Below are 18423 nucleotides of genomic sequence, written 5' to 3' on the forward strand. Positions count from 1 at the left end.
GTTGCTTCAGGGTGCTGCATGATTCTGCAGGGTGCTGAATGTTGCTTCAGGGTGCTGTATGATTCTGCAAGGTGCTACATGTTGTTTCAGGGTGCTATATGTTTCTCCAGGGTACTGCAGGGTGCTACATGTTGCTTCCGGGTGCTTCAGGGTACTGCATGTTACTTCAGGGTGCTGCATGATTCTGCAGGGTGCTGCATGTTGCTTCAGAGTGCTTCAGGGTGCTGCAGGGTGCTGAATGTTACTTCAAGGTGCTGTATGATTCTGCAGGGTGCTGCATGTTGCTTCAGAGTGCTGTGCTGCACGATGCGGGCTCGCGGGCTCGCACGAGCCAGCTGGTAAGCCCGGGCATGTTCCTCAACCCACTTCCCCGTCCAACTTCTGGCAGACTAGCTGCGCCGCCCGAAATACCACAGCGGCGCGTCAGTCGGTCTCATGTAGCCGTCGGGCGCGCGTGTCCCTGTGCCTAGCTCGTCAGCACAGCGAGTTCTGTGGTGTCTGTGGTGCCTGTGGTGCCTGTGGTGTCGTGACGTCACCTCGCAGCATGCCTAGCGGCGCCGTGCAGGTAGGCAACCACATTCCTTGTGGCAAGCTGTTCGGCCATGGCTTGGTTTATAATTTACTGTTAACTATAACTTCGCTTGTTTTGCCGATATATTGATTTAATGGTTTTTCTATTTTAAGACTTGGCAAGTGGGGAATTTTCACATAACAACTGAGGGCATTTAGTTTAAAACCTACTTCTTTATCAACTAAATGTTTGATCAATTCTGTACTGTACTAAAAGAGATGATGTCACTCTAATGTGTGCATGCGCAGACACGCCTGAAAATATGCACAAATCTGTTAGTAGGAAATCACATGAACAAAGTTTGATTTGGAGACGATGAATTTCTCCACTTCAGCACCACTCACAAATTAAGAAAAAGAAATACATATATGTGTATCCAAAACGAAGAAAGCTTATTGTCTACTTGTTGTGGAATTGGGAAGTGTTTCATAGTACGAGAATATTATAGTTTCGTAGTTAATAAAACTGAGAGTAATGTTGTGGAAAAATCCCTTGAAACATTTTTTCCAGAAATATATGACAAGTTTAAAAAAAACGCGGCGAGGTTACAAAAAACCATAACTGGCATTAATATTTAATTGAATTTTGTTTATTAAAAAAGATTGTGAATAATTTTTATGAATTTATAATCGTGACGAGGCTGCTGTAATTTTTATAAATAAAGTGAAAAATATTTTTGTTGTGGTTAGCAAAAAAATATATAATTCTGTAAATAAAATCTGTACCTTAAAAAAAATACAGAAATTAGATAATTTTTCGACATAAAAGACAATGTTTCTGTAAGTGTACTATTCATTAACATAACAAGTATGGAAATTTACTGATTTTTATAACTATAATAAACGCATGAAACTATTCGCTAACCCTTCTTGATCAGGCCATGAAACTATTCGTTCAAAATTTTTGCTCTTGCCATGATAATGTCACTACCTTTTCGCTCTTCACAATAAAGGCAAAATGTAGTAAAGATGGAAAATATTAGGTTGATATCAGGCAAGTTTAGTTGCTGTTAAGTTCTCAAAAGATCAACAAACTCATAACAGTAATATGAGGTCTCCAAAAATTAAATCAAACAACAACAAAGTTACTTTACAGCTCAACAGAACTTCCAAAAAATTAAAATATGAATTCAAAATTATTGAGCTCTCATATTGGACAATCAACACAAATATTTTACTTTACTCATCAGCAAAATGATTACAAGGTAGGTAGCAACGGGCAACGTACAATGCGTCTTCACATAAGTACATTGATACCACAGCATAACATATGCACATTCTCCCTAAAATATAAATCCATGCCAGTTTATGTAAAATAAATTTAAAATTACTCCAGTAATTTTAAAATACTTCAAAAACACACCTAAGAGGTTACACATTTTCTCACAAAGGAAATATTGTAAATGAAAATTTCTCAGCCAATTATATTGCCAAAATATCTTCATGTAATATATCAGTACTTACTTGCAAGTCAGCAAAAAATATTAAGTACTCACAAGACCAAATACAATATGTTTACAGGTAAATAGGCTCTGTTGAAATGCACGCTTTATATTAGCTTCACCTGTATGTTTGTTTGTATGTTTGTTTGTATGTTTGTTTGTATGTATGTTTGTAACCGACTTCTTTGGGTGCGATTTTGACCCACTTTAAACGGCCAGATTTCATTGGAACTTTGTAGATTTATCGAGGACCGATGACAATACACTAATTTGATAAGATTATTCCATTAATAAATTTGCAAAATAAGATTTTTGTCAATTTATATAATTGGTAAAATGAAACAAAGACATATATATGTAAAGAAAACCATTTCGCTCATGTGCGAGCTCTTTTCTTTCAGTTTGTCTTTGGCGCGATATAAACAAAGCCTACTAAATATTGTGACATTTAATTAAATGAAAAGTGAGAGTGGGTTATTATTATTGTGAATAATATATACTCTCTTGAAGAGAATATTATCTATATTTGTAAAAAAATGAAGGAAAAAAAAACTGAAATAAGGGCTTTAAATGTTGTTTCTTTCGTTAAATAGAGAAACACAATTACGTCTTTGTTTCATTTTACCAATTAACCAAGAGTGAAACATTATTATAAAACAACATTTTATGCAAATATTTCACGAAACATGGAAAATTTGAGGTTTGATTTTGCTGTGAAACCAACAGCATTTATGGGAAATCAAACACCATTTGTATAACCTCATTAGCTACACCTGATGGGCAGATTTTTGAAATTCCACTCGAACACCAACTTGCAAATCTACACCAAGCAGTTACAAATACTCTAACCTATGCCAAGGTCAATAAATCATTAAATAAAAGACATCAAACACGGAAAATATGGATAAGTTTGACAGATGATATATCAAAGAACATATTTGGATAGAGAGAAAAACTTACAGTTTAAGGATTTTTACCTGGAAGAAATTGAGGGGGAAAAAAACACTTTTATAAATAAACCAAACTAAAAAGTAGAAAATAAATAATAGTTTAAAAAACTAAAATACACGCTATATATAGAAAAACAAACTAAAAAATAGAAAATAAATTTTAATAAATTTGAATTAAGAATAGTGTCAAATTTTTTTATAAATATAAATTAATAATAGTGTAAATAAGAAAATAATGTATTTTATTTAAAAAAATCGTGGGGTGCTTTTTAAGATATTATCGAAATGATAATCCTTCTACTCATATCTGTCAATAAAATATTTATATACGTATTGACACCATGCACCTCACGTTTTTCTTAAAAATAAAATACATTATTTTCTTATTTACACTATTATTAATTTATATTTATAACAATTTTTGACACTATTCTTAATTCAAATTTATTAAAATTTATTTTCTTTTTTTTAGTTTGGTTTTCTATATATAGCGTGTTTTATAGTTTTTTAAACTATTATTTATTTTATCAGTAAGGTGAAATAATAACATCGACGTAAAAAAACACATTTGCCTCATTTTCTCTCAATAATAGCACAGGCAACAATAGTTTTGGTGCCGGAGTATTTGGAGCTGATATCATATGAATCTGGTGCCATCGATGGCACCAACTAGTCACTCAACACTTCGGAAGATTCTTTTTCGTGAACTTCTTGAATATATCTTGAAACAGTCCTTTATTTAAACTCCAGCAATAATCTGCCATTATGTGCATATCCCATCTTTCTTGATAGTGGTCCTCCATAACTTTAATATTTTGATGAAATCTTTCACCTTGCTCCTCACTGCTGGCTTCTAAATTTTCAGGAAAACGGCCCAGGTGGATGTTTAAATAGTGTAGCTTAATACTTATGTTACACTAAAGGGATTAAAATTTTTTAAGCATATCGTTTACCATGGTTTTCTGCTTTTCGGATGTGACAGCTGCAACAATTGAAGTCCATGATTTTTGCTGAGCCTCATTCATGGAAATTACGAAGGCTTGGTCCTTAAAGAATTTTCTTATTTCTGGGCCGTTAAATATTTCTGCTTTAGTTTTTTCCTTACTCAAGTGAGGCATTGCCCCCCTATAAATGCAAATCACTATCCTTCCTTATCAAGAGTCTTTACAAACTGCTTCCGAAGACCCAGCTTGATATGCAGTGGAGGAAAGATGATTTTCTCTCGTTCAACTAAGTAACTTTTTTTCTCCAACGACCATGTCTTCTCTCTTGGGCCACTCTTGTCTAACCTAGTGGTGTGTTTTGTCTCAGCTATCCCAGACGCACAAGAAGCAAGGCTATTTGGTGTAGTCTCATTGCTGTCCGAGGAGAAAGTTTAGCATTTTAAGTCCACACATATTACCCATCGATGTTCACAATACCTTATCTTCTCCAAAACCAAAGCTATGGTGCTAAATTTTTCTTTCATTGTCGCTGAATGAGCAATTGGTATCGAACCATATTTGTTCCCATTGTGTAATAGAACACATTTAAAGCTTCGCTTATCTCAAAAAGTAGAGCTGATAGAAAAACAACTAATTTAATATTTAGATTCAGTGCCCCAAATATAGCTAAATTCAGTTCCAAAATCCTAGACACAAAAAAAAACTTATTGTTGGCCTATGCAATCAAGTAAAGTAAATCAAGGTAACCAACTATTAATCCTTGTATCAAACTATTATGTAAGTAGGTGCCTGATATACATTACATATTAAATATTTTTATATATGCATCATAAGAACCAATAATTAGTTTGATAAATATATATGTATATAAAATATATCTTTGATTATTGTTCATTATCTTTAAACGATTTAAATACTTTTACTACAAAGCCTAAAATGTGTTCCTAAACCGAAAGCTACAATTAAATTTTCCCGAAAAAATTAATGTATACAACAAAATTAATTAGTGACACATGCAGCTATCTCAATAATTTGTTCAGTGTTATATTTAGTTTTTTCCCCAGCAGGAATTCGATCCAATATATACCTGATGCATCACCTGGGTGGCTCATTAAATTAAAACACATTTAAAACAATAAATAAATACTGCTCACTGTAAATGTAATTATACTACTTCGTAACTATATATACTGAACCGTTAACTGCATAAAAAGTCAGTTGCCCAACGCCAATTCACCGGCAACAGTAAATAGTATTTTTACAATCAGACAGGAAAATATAAAACTACCAGTATATTTCCCTACCTCCACTTTTCAGGTATGTAATCTCGCTTTTCTTCAAATAAAGTATGGCGATATTCTCCAAGTCGATCCCAGCCGAAAATTCCGACAGTATGCTTAAAAACCAACTACAAGTCTAACACTACTTGTCGATACGCAGGAACAAGCAGGTTTAAAGCCAAAACATTCAGATTTTTAAACCTGTCAAATTCTTCGTCAGCTCCCACGGAAAACTCCGGGCATGAGACATGCCAATCCAACAAGCCTTGTTAAAGCCAACATGCCTTCTCTTCACATACAAGACATTTCGAATCCGGAAGCAAAATGACACGCCCCAACCTCGTAGCATGCAGCACACGACAATAATTTTTTTTTTTTACAGTATTCGTAGACAAATATCATCTTGGCTCACTAAACATTAACACTGTTTCGACGAGCATAAAGTCAACGCCGCAACTAGCCATCTCCTCCAGCAGTGCATCAGTCGTTACAAACTAACCTCCTCACTACATGGCAGCTCGAAGTCAGGTAAAATCGCTATTCCTCCGACATGTTACTCCTCACGTCATCCAGGCAGTTCTCCTGGCAGCTGAACAACGGGAAGCCTACGATTCACTCGTCTTTCTGGACATACCCGAATACTCACGTTGACAAGCCTTCTTTTCACAGACGAGAGAGCCAAACCCGAAGATCCCCGAAGTTTATGCTCGCTTTTCACAGTACCTATCTTTAATGTAGCTATCCTAACCAAATCAACTGTCCACAAAGTTTTAAAGTACTTATTTATAATGTAGATAACCTAACCTAATTGACCATTAGTTATCATGAGTTGTATATTTATTTACAATGAACAAAAAAAAAAAACCGAAGAAGCACGATCGGTCGTTTGGCTCTCTAGTCTGTTGAAAGAAGGCTTGCCAACGTGAGTATTCGGGTATGTCCAGAAGGACGAGTGAATCGTAGGCTTACCCTGAACAACAGCCACCTCACTATCAAAACAAAAGTTCCCTGCTACTACCAACCAGGTAAACAAAATTCCCGCTAGACAAGCCCGAAGCAGAACTCCCGACGCTCCACACACTACCACAGAGCACTCGCGCGGAAACAGAAACTACACCCGGCACGCCGCGCTGCCGCGCTGCTAGAGCGTAGCAACAGCCGCATCTCAAGACATCTCACCACAGCTGTCTCGCTAACCACAAATAACACTCGTGTTTGAAGTGAAAACTTCTATAGGAAGGTTTGGATAGGGAATACATTCATGTAAGTCGTCATCGACATGGTCACGTGACGTGAATATGTGTGTGTATATACACCACACACACACACACACAAACACACACAAACACACACTAACACACACACACTAATACACACACACACTAACACACTCACACACACACACACACACACACACACTAACACACACCTAAACACACACCTAAACACACACACTAACACACACACTAACACACACACTAACACACACACTAACACACACACTAACACACACACCTACACACACACTAACACACCTAGTGGTAGGCGCGCAGCCATTACGCGTCTTAGTCCCTGTAGCCATAGGCGTGCGCACGGTAGGTGCCACAGGTGCCTTGGCACCACCATTAGGGTTAACGTTATTTTGTTTTTTACAAGCAGAAATAATACATACTTACAAAATTCTGTATTATTACCAAAAAAATATGTTTTCCAATCGTGTCGAGTTACATATATGTGCTCATAACACTACCAGTATATCAATTATCAATCGAAACAACTACACACACGGAAACAAGCCAGTTGCAATTACTTGTGTTGTACACGCGGGCCGCAGCTACAAAACTTCTGAAATGTAAATACTTCTCCTAGTTCTCCTCGAATTACATAGAATGCGCGCTCGGTGTCCACTGTTCACTCTACTCGGCAGGCGCACGGAATAATAGCCGCCGTCCGCCAGGGTTTATTTAAAAAAAGAGAGAGAGTTTAGTTAGTTTAAAGGATAGGCTTACTCGATGACTTATATGCATTCGCCGACAAAACATTTTTGTTGTATTCCAAAAGTTAAAACTTTTGCCCACTCTTATTTGTGTATTTTTATTATTTTAATATTTTACATATTTAAGGTATGTTACAAAAACTCCCTTGATTTGTTGATTTTAAAACTTAACATTTGAGAATGTTTTTTCTAGCATTTATTTAGTGTCTTCAGAAAACATGTAAGTACGGTTTTTCAAAGCCACCAGCATGAATTCCGTGCAAACAATTTGTGCAATTTACTTTATGGCTCAACAAAGCTTAAATCTGTAAATAGTTTAGTAGTTTTCCTGGTGATTATATTGTTCAAAGCCATAATTTGTCATAAAAAATATTAAAAATTTTACATTTGTGTATTTAATGTTTTTGTTCGGAAACACCTTAAATAGCACCATTTTGCGCTTTCAAATTCAAATTTTTCCGGGGGAGGACCCCCGGACCCCCCGCTTTAGGCTCGGGTCCGTGAATGACAGGGCTGTTGTGTAATCTGGCACCACCAATGCTGAAGTCCTGCGCACACCTATGCCCTGTACATTAGTGCTGTACATATGTGAATCGAATGTGTTTATACAGTGTTAAAATTGTGTTTTTGTTCAATTTTTATTTTATATCTTAAGTATGCGATTACTGTGCAGTAAAAAGTGAGTATAAAATATATTAATATTCTCATATAGATATATAGTTTGAATAACGAGGAAAACGTAGTCTTTGTAGCAATATAGCCTAAAATTTAAGAACATCAATATTTATTTTTTAATACCTACAATTACTATACAATGCGTATTTTATAGTAATTTAGGAGTTATTTATTTATTATTTATCCTTACTCGAAAATATAAAACAGGTGTCGGTGGCAATTTACGCCCAGTTGGTCGCTAGCACGTCTGATCAATGGCCAGGCACACACGACCAGTCCATTGTTAAAGCTAACACGTCAAGTTGATGGCAAGGTCAGGCACGAATGTCCAGTAGGTGGACAGCCACAACCATTTGGTAGCCAGACGCATCCAGTTGATAGTCAAACACATCCAGTTAGTATCCAAGAGGTATTTTTCGTCGATACTCGGCGAACATTTTTAACATTTTTGTACAAAATCATTCGCATAAGCGAAGTGTCTCCGAGCCACGTGACCAGGTCATGTACAATGTTGGGTGTATAGGCCAAGCGTCTCCGAACCACGTGACCAGGTCATGTACAATGTTGGGTGTATAGGCCAAGCGTCTCCGAACCACGTGACCAGGTCATGTACAATGTTGGGTGTATAGGCCAAGCGTCTCCGAACCACGTGACCAGGTCATGTACAATGTTGGGTGTATAGGCCAAGCGTCTCCGAACCAAGATTTGCTATTCGCCGATACGTAACCAACATTTTAAACAGGCGCATAGACTAGATGTCTCTGCACAACGAAGCCAATCATGTCCTGAGTACAGACTTATCGATGCTTATTCGTCGTCAAAATGGAAGCACAATATAAATAAAAACCACATTCGTCAAAACGTAACTAACGTAAGCACATTAAAAAACACATTTTGAAAAGCACATTTGGAAGCACATTAAAAAAGGAAGCACATTTGGAAGCACAATCGGAAACAGAATAAAAAAAAGGTAGCACAATCCAAACCACAAACAACATAAAGGGAAGCACATTCGGAAGCAGAATCAAAAAAGGAAGCACAATCGGAAGTACAATAACAAAGGAAACACAATCAACGAAAATTAAGAACATTTGAAAAAAAAAAAAAACATTCGACAAAAGGCAGCCCTTTGGAAGTAGAATCAAGAAAAGGAAGCACATTTATATATAAAAAAAAGAAAGCACATTTGGACACGCATTTGACAAAAAGGAAGCACTTTTAACGTAAAAGACATACATTTGTACGTAAATTCAACTTGGTAGGAAACGATCTCATCGGAGGGGTACTATCTCGCCACAGGGATATGATCTTATCACAGGGGTACGATTACATCAGTAGTATACGATAATACAAGCTGGACTTCGTACATTTAACGAAAATGATGTACATTTTTACGAACATTCTGCTCAGTAGGATGCGATCTTCAATTTACAGAAGGCTACAATGCCTTTAACTATCTTTGACTTCATTTGTCTTTGATACCAACGGACTTTGGCTCCAACAGTTTTTAGCTCCTGAAGTCATTTGCTCCAGCTGTCTTAGGCCTAACTATTCCAACAACATTTGCCTACAAGGCCAATTGGCTACGAAGCTACAAGACTATTAGACTACAAGCCTAAGAGACTACGAAGCTACAGGACTATAAGACTACGAAGCTATGAATCTACAAGTCTCAAGGCTACGAGGCTCTAAGGCTACATGACTACTAGACTATAAGACTACGAAGCTATGAATCTACAAGTCTCAAGGCTACGAGGCTCTAAGGCTACATGACTACTAGACTACAAGACTACAAGGCTACGAGGATACGAGTCTGCAAGGCTGGCACTGGCTACAATAGCTACATTTAGCAGTGATAGTTAATTTATCTCATGTAAATAAATTGTGGCAAGTAGTCCCGATTCTTGCATCACTTAATGCCACATGCTGTGTTGTACAGGCAGTCGTTGTTTTATGTGGGATGCGGGATGCTCACTGACGATCGCAAGAGAAGTAGAACTTCGCTAGACATCAAGGAGAAGGAAGTTCGTCTCATGTCAATGTTTCTCAGCTGCCTTAATTCATAGTAATCGTCTAAGTAATGAATCTCTTCGTTTGACATTTTATAGACACTCGCTTTTTCATATGAAATGCGGGATGCTCACTCACGATCGCAAGAGAATGAAGGCTTCGCTCGACACCTAGGAGAAGGAAGTTCGTATTCCATGATAGTGATTGCCAGCCGTCTTAAGGGGCCCGCCTACCTGGTCACACACACGGTGTGCAGAGCTTCAGGAAAAACAACGCGATTTCAAAACTACTCAAGATATCCGAGTGGGGTATGTTTACGAAAAGCATTTAAGAGTTCGCTGAGGCCCGAAAAGTACTTTTAATTTTGGATCATGTTTTTAAACTGTATTTCTAGAAGAGTTAAAATGGCTGAAACGCATGTTTTCAGAGTAATTTTTAGGTGTAAAACAAGTGGTACCGATTCTTTAAAGCACTTAAGGGACTTGCATTACACCATTATCTTCATTTCCCCGTAATATAAAAATACGGTCACCGCTCAAATTTCACAGTTATCCATTGACGACGAGAAGACTGCGCGTCAGTTCAGAGACTTGCGCTTAGATGCTATACCGCGCTGGAAGCACCAGCGAGCGTCGCGCTTATCATCCCGCCTCACTAACACACATACACCCCTGACGAGGCGGGCCCCTTAAGAAGGCTGACTGAGAAATGATTTTTTTTTATTTGAATACCATCTGATAAAATTATTGTAAGCGCTAATTTATTAACTGAAATTCACTATTTACATGTAACTCTGTATAAAATCGCATATCTCATTAAGTAAAGTAGAAGTTTTGCCAGGAATAACCAGGAGCACATGGAGAAAACTAATAGAAGTGTTGTCATAAATGGTAGGAAAAATAAAATGGAGAATCCAACAAAATATTGGCAGGAATTATACATGCATATATATATATACATAGTTTTTTATTGTACAAGTTTGATATCTTTCTAGTATTACAATCTATTTCTTGCCAACTAGTTTTCTTTTGTAAAAGAACAACAATTTCGCGGGAGACTTTTCCGTTTGCAAATACCTGAACTTTGATGTTGCCGTCATTTCGAAGTAGCGCTCGCCGTTTATTGTTTGTCGATACTGTTTGCAGAAAGCCAATCAGAAAAGATACAATTTCCCAATTATGTGTAAATCTCGCTTTACTCTATCCTTGAACCTCGGCTCTGTTATATCAGCATGTAGGGTTTTATTTAACACGTTCTTTCTTTTTTTCTCCCGCCAATCGATTTTTTGGTATCTCTTCCTAATCTGTTATCGTCCTCGGAAACCGGAGCGTGCGTTGCGCAGCGCGATTTCGTAATCGCCCGCCGAATCTGGCTGACCACGCAGAGCGTCGCGTTACGGACAGCTACTACCTTATCGCCTGTGCTCGTGCGAGAGATTGCGACAGTCGAGTGCATTGCAGACGGATTGCCTCGCGCAGTGGAGAGGCGTGCCTTAGCTCGTGCTTCGAGGATACTTGGCGGGTCGAAAACTGCCTCGTCCCACGACCTGTGGACAGGGTTGTGCAACTGCTACGGGAAACTGCTCTACCCGCGGGACAGTCAAGTCAGCTCCAAGAGAAAAAAATTTATTACAGATTTGGATGAACACCCTGTTGTTTTAATATTGCAGAAATAGTATTTGTATCTGCAATCTGCATCAATAAATATCTAGTCTTATATCCACCTGAATGTTTCTGACATTACTATGTGTAACTCCTAGCTGTGGGTAACTAACGACAAGCAATGGCCGAGGTATTTGATATGCTGCAAGAGCTCGTGTGTACCCATCCTTATGTTTACGTAATATATACCAGCATATCCAATGCTTGATAGTACTGCGGGGAGTTTGAGTCTCGTTCCTCAACGGGAGACGTTTCGAACCCGAGCATTTCAGCCGGTCCGTGGGCCCCATCACGCTGTGTCACCTTCACATCGTAGCGCCCATGTCGCCAGCAGGTCGCGAGCGGTTGGCTCCGTGCCCGCACCCGGCTTATTTTGTACCATCGTGTGCTATGTTTAATTTTCTTTTCAGATTAATTTGTCTATTGTTTTATTTCCTAAAACCATAAAACCTTGTCTTTTGGCAGTATTATTACAGTTGAAGTCAAGGTTAAACCACAATTATAATTTCACAGGAGAAACTATTTGTAGTTGTCGGTCACTATTATCAACAAGGCATTCCATTTAATTATGCGTTATGCTTAAACAGAGCCAATTTTTTTTTAACTAAATGATATAATTGTTTTTTCTGATTGAAAGGTTAGACCCAAGACGACATATTTCATTTACGTCTCATTAGAAATAAATATTGAATATTTTGTGATTATGCTATTGATGTAATGCATCAATTTAATGTTTCAGATACAGATTTAGGGAAACTTGCCCCAGTGCCGGACACCTAAGGCAAAAAAATTGATTTCTTAGAACCTTTACACATATGAAACAAATTTATATTACTAGCGATAGGTAGATATATGAGGTACAATTTTATACAAAAATAACCCGATCAAAAAATGTTTAACAGTGTTATTTTAAGATTACAAATACCATGCTAATCAAGATATTTCAAAAACCTGTTCCCAGTACCGGACACATTTTTACTAACACAAAAATACTATATAAAGTCAACATACATTACATATAGACATAAAATACATAACTTTAAGTAACAGTTTTACTTCAAAGTGATTTCTTTTCTAATTGTTGGCAGTGTTCACACAAAAAATATGCTATTTGGTCACTGTCAGCACATGCAAAATGAGCCCAACCACAGCAGGTACAACACTAAACCCAGTCCTCTTCAAAATTCTCTCCGCAAAGAACACACACAGTCTTTTCGTAACCATCATCCGTTGTGTTCTTTTCCTTAACTTCTCTGTTGAAATCAAGTCTCCTTTATGCGATTGTATTTTCTGAGTTGGACTTCTTTTTAGACATTCTGTTGGCCTCACTTGTTTCATTCGTTTTATTGAATAGTTGTCCTTCCTTATCTTTCAGTTTCTTCTGCTTTTGTTCTGCTTTTAGTTTTTTCAGTCGCTTAATTTCTTCTTTGTCTGCCAGCAGTTTTTTATTGGGTGTAGAAGTCAAAATTTCGCTTTTTCTCATCTCCTTTTCCTTGAAATGATCTTCCTCTTCAAATCACCAGCAACTGAAGAAATCTTCTCAATGGCATTTTGTAAGGCCTTGGAAGTGGAGGGAATAGCCATGTCAACCAAATATGTGTGCTGAGGTGGTATGGCCACTTGCATGTTGGAAGTTGAAGCTCTAGTCTCTTCAAGATGTTGGCCAGAGACCTCACAATGGCCTACTCTATTTTCTGGTTCTGTCAGTGGACCTACACTAATTTTCGATGCTGGAAGAAAATCTAGCTCAGTGAAAATATTTTTATTCAAAGGGTAGATCACTGTACATTCGAATCCTGATTTTGCTAGATCCATTCTGCATATTTTTGAGAAAGCATTTCCTACCAATCCACAGATATCTTGTTCAGTGATTTTCAAACCTTGTCTTCCATACTTGGACATCCTTGTCTCACATGCTGAATTAAATGCATTTTTGAAAGGTTTCATGACTGTTCTATCCAATGGCTGAAGCTTGTGTGTGGTGTGTGGGGGTAAACTCAACATGTGAACATTATGTTCCTTGGCATACAGAATGACTTGCAGGTCTTTGTGAGTGCTATGACCATCCAATACCAACAGAACTGGACTCTGTTCTGATGGGTGAACTTTCTCAACAATTGACTTCAGCCATTTCAGAAATCCTGATACTGAGATCCAACCACTTTCTTGAGCATCAAATGTGCTTCCATCTGGTGCATCTTTTGTCAATACTGTGTTCATTCGAATCCTGGGAAACACAAAAAGAGGGGGGATAAACAGATCCCCTGCAGCATTGATGTAAAGCATCACAGTTATGTTCCTTCCACGTTCACCCGATGTGAGCTTGCTAACTTGTTTTTTCCCTTAAGAGACAAAACTTTCGATGTGTTAGAATGTACAACACTGACACCAGTTTCGTCGCAGTTGAAAATTCTGCTTGGAGGAAAAGAATACTTTCTTGTCAGCTCTTCTAATTTGGAAAAAAAAATTGTTCATCTGTTCCTGGTTAAAACCATGAGCTCTCTGTAGGCTTGTGGATTGAACACAGCGCAGAGAAAATTCAGGATGGCGTTTAGTGAATCCACGATAAAATTTGTTTTCTGCAGTCTTTTTCTTTTTGTTGAACTGATGTGGCAATTTCAAGTGCTCAGCTAGATCGTATGCCAAGGTTAACAGTTCTTTTTTATTAACTGGCCAGAAAAAACTGTCCAGGTGTTAAGATGTTCAACGAGATCACTTTCTAAACTGTCATTAAATGTGTTTCGAAATCTACCCATTGAAGGCGAGAGTTTAACAGAATTACCTTGTTTGATTGTACAGACACGCTCTCCTAATGTGCTTTTAGGCACAGAAAAATGTCCAGCTGCTTCTCTAATACTGTAAATGCCCGCCAAAACATCATATAAAGCTTTTTTCATTTTATCTTCATCCCATTTTCCTTTTTTGGCTGCTGCCATCGGTTCAAAATATTCCTGAAAACAAACAATACTTATAATGTGTTTTTTACGATATTTTTTTTTTCTGTCCGGTACTGGGAACATAGCCACTGTCCGGTACTGGGGCCACGTGAGAGTTTACAAAACATTGCAAATGACTAAACCCTAAGCGAAATTATCTCAATGTCAATACAGCTTTTTTATCTCTAAACATGTGGAATCTCAAGTAAAATATGATAAACACAATTTACTTACCTAAAGAAGGTAAAAAATTGGTTCAAAAATTAACTGTGTAGTATGAAAAACAAGCCCTCCACACTTTAAAACGAATAACTCAACTACGGCAAGAGATACGACCAAGTGGCGCTATCTATACAATTGCTTTGTGTAACTCTACCTGCCTATGACCGTCAAGTGCTGTTATCTAGTGGAGAAACTTGTAACCTTCTACTGTCTGGAACTGGGGATCGTCCGGTACTGGGGAAAGTTCCCCTAAAACTTTCATGACATATACATGTAAACGGTTGCGCTCCTTGGCGTATATCTGGGAACAGAGCACACCACAACAAGGGCAGTGCTAATGGCAGAAATCGTGCATTGGAAAGAGAGGGTAAATACCCATTTAGACGCATACTGCAATCTGAGGATGAGACACTTTGCGTCTTTAAGTATGCAGTAGTATGCATACTTATAAATATTTACGCATATTAATAGCCGGTATCGGGGAATAGAAGAATATATGAGTATGTGCGGTATTTTACAGATGATTTATAACGTTTACTGAGCTAATTGTTTGGATATCCGAAAATAATTTACTGTTTGATTATTTAAAAAATAAATAATATTAATATAAAACTGAAATTAAATTTTGATGATTGGAGTGCTTCCAGTGAACACTGGCTGGGGAACCACCCAAGCATCCTACAGAGTCCAGTGCGCGCCGCGGCCCGTGTGAAATAGGCGTGCCCTGGGGCATGTGAACTTTTGCCTAAAGGCGTTTTGCCTAGTTTTAGGCAAAACGTAGTTTGAAAATAGTAGTTAGGCAAAACGCCGTTAGGCAAATCGCCTTTAGGCAAATAGCCGTTAGGCACTTAGACGTTAGGCAAAACGCCTTTAGGCGAAATGACTTTAGGCAAATCGCTGTAACGAATTCATGTTTAGGCAAACTGCACTTAGGCAAATGGCCTGATACTCCGTGCCTGTGGCGAGGTGGCGTCGAGCGTGTCGCGTGTCGCAGGACGTGACTTCCGAACAACTCGTCCGCGAGTCAGGTTTCTCGCAGAGATAGTCGGAACACGGGACGGCAGTTGTTGCGTGGCGAAACTGTGGTTCGTTGCGCGAGGTGACACTCAGGGTGACACAGATCAGCGATACACCAGGTTCCTCTGACACTGCCTTAGTGACAGGCCAACAGTCAGAGGAAAAGTTAGCACATTTCAGACATTTCAAGTCTTGAAGAATTGTTATTCATTATAGAAAGCCTTTATAATGTAATCTATCAAGTTTATTACTTTAGGTTATATTTATTCTGATAATTGGGATAGGTTTCATGTTTGAGGTGACAGAATGTTGTCTGATAGTTGTGCACTACTGTTGGGTTGTTGAAATGTTTAGGTCGCCAGTCACTTGGTTAACACGGTGATTCATTTATTATATTTTTAATGAAGTATTGATTTGTGAAGAAAAAACAGACTGTAAACGAAACTTTCTTTTTAATTTTGGTTTTGCAATTGAAAGAAAAAAAATGCAGGGATCTAGGCTTGTGATATTGTTGTTTACTATACTATACAGCGTGTGTCGTCATAGTGGGCCATAGATCGCGGCATATTTTATTACAGTACAAGGTATACAATATGTAAATCCATGCCATAAAACAATTTTTTTTTTCACTTTTAACTCAACGTTATTTTTATTAGTTTTGCTACTTCAAATGAATACTAATGAAATGATCAGCGCTCACATCTGGAATTTGGTGTGTGACTACACGGTCTCCCGTTCTTTCAATAAATACGTATGTTTGTTTCTGAGCTGTCTTTAAGAAAACCTGCTTGGCTGGCTTACACCCAGAGTTTTCTATTACTCTGTGTTATGTTTATGTTGCCCCATGAGTAGGGGGAGTAGGCTGTTACTGGGACGATGTTAACATTGAAATGTAAACATTGCGCCAGTACCAGCCTGGGGCCGCCATATTGTTTCATGGGGGCCGCCATTGTTGTTGACATTGGTTACCAGGGCGCGCCACCGTCACAGCCACTGGGGGACGCCATCTTTTTTTCCGTCTGCTGGAGACCGCCATCTTAGTTCAGCCTTTAGTTACCGGAGCGCGCCACCGTCGCTCAGAAGGCGGTTATTATATACAAAAAATCCTGGGTGGTGGGTGGATTCGATCCCTGGGACGCACCAACATCGAGGTTAGGAGCCAGGCGCCTTGACCATTAGACCACGGGACCAGATGAAGTATGGGGAATTAAATAACGAACATATGCCGCCATGTCTTTAAACTTCGAAAAATATGCTTAAAAGCCCCGCCATACTAGCTATGCTTAAATCGTTAAATTTCGAAAAAAAAATTCTTAAATGCCCCGCCACTCCACAACCGCCGCCATGTTGTATTCGTAAAACAATTGACGCCTTGATGTATGCCTAAAGCAAACCCCCACCATTATGCTTAACCATCATGTTTTAAATTTCCAAAAATAAATAAATAAATAAAATATCGAACCGCCATATTTACATTTTCCAACCGCTATGCTTAAACGCCATGTTGTTAAATTTCGAAAAGAAATTGTGAAATAACCGCCATATTTAAATTTCGAAAAGAAATATGCCACTATGCTTAAATTTGCCAAAAAATATATATATATGCCGCTATGCTTAAGTCGCTATGCCTAAACAGCCATATTTAAATTTCCAAAAAAATAAATAAAATCCCCGCTATACTAGCTATGCCTAAACCGTTAAATTCCGAAAAGAAATAAAATATCGCTATGCTTAAATTTCGAAAAGAAATTATGCTTAAGTCGCCAAGGTTAAATTTCGAAAAGCAACCCCACCATATTTTAAAAAATCCAAAAAAAAAAAAATATGTTTAAAACAAACACCGCCATATTAGCTATGACTAAATAAACATAACCTCAAAACCTCGCGCAGAGAGCGAGATTTTGTCCGCTGGAGCATCACTAATAAACTGCGCAATTATCATCCCCACATCATACTATAAGCATAATAATGTCTTTAAAATAACACTGTGTAGGGAAATTCTTTAAGTAATAAGCATAGCTAAAAAATGTAGTACCTCTATTGTGGTAAATAACGTTCAAATAGTAATAAGCATAGTAAAAATATATAATATTGTGCAAACAATGTGTTAAGTATTAAGCATAGTTAAATTTTATAATATTGTAAATATAGTTAAGTATTAAGCATAGTCAAAATTAATAGTACCATGAAAACAGAAAAAAATAGGCATAGTTAGGACAATGAATATTATTTTACGTCGAGTTACAAACGCCGTGCTGAGAGCGCCGCTCTTGCGCCGGCGAGCAGGAATGTATTAAGCATAGTTAGGACACCTACAGTTAACACGTAGCGTTAAGTAATTAAAAATAAAATGTAGATGCGGCACGATCGACAGAAATAAACTACTAGCGCTCTGCGACATGTACCAGCGTAATTATAATACCCACATCATATTATAAGCATAATAATATCTTTAAATTATTAACAGAAGCCCGCTCACGAATATGCTTTAAGTAATAAGCATATTTAAAATTTATAATATTAGGAAAAACTGAAAATAAGCATAGTTAGGACCCCTACAGTTAACACGAAGCGTTAAGTAATTAGAAATAAAATGTAGCTGCGACACGATCGCCAGAAACAAATTACGTATGTTACAGAGGTAATAATAATAAAAAAATAAACTATAGGCGCCACCCCCACTCCTAGTATGCTCAAAACACCCACCCCCAAGTATACAT

At 37.7% G+C, this 18423-nt stretch overlaps 1 protein-coding gene across 3 annotated transcripts in view; it reads left to right on the forward strand.

Moving 5' to 3' along the window:
* The window catches only part of LOC134535781 (uncharacterized protein ZK1073.1), a 328050-nt gene that overhangs the window by 85504 nt on the left and 224123 nt on the right, over nucleotides 1–18423 (forward strand). Inside the window, exon 1 of one of the 3 annotated variants that reach the window (XM_063375041.1) lies at nucleotides 416–565. The exons of the other annotated variants lie outside the window; for them this stretch is intronic. Within the exon in view, the coding sequence (XP_063231111.1) occupies nucleotides 545–565 (21 nt within the window). The 5' untranslated portion in view covers nucleotides 416–544. Of the gene's footprint in view, nucleotides 1–415; nucleotides 566–18423 lie in introns of those variants that run through there. 3 annotated transcript variants of the gene reach the window in all.

The sequence above is a fragment of the Bacillus rossius genome, chromosome 10 (assembly GCF_032445375.1).
Source record: "Bacillus rossius redtenbacheri isolate Brsri chromosome 10, Brsri_v3, whole genome shotgun sequence".
Taxonomy (NCBI): Eukaryota; Metazoa; Arthropoda; class Insecta; order Phasmatodea; family Bacillidae; genus Bacillus; species Bacillus rossius.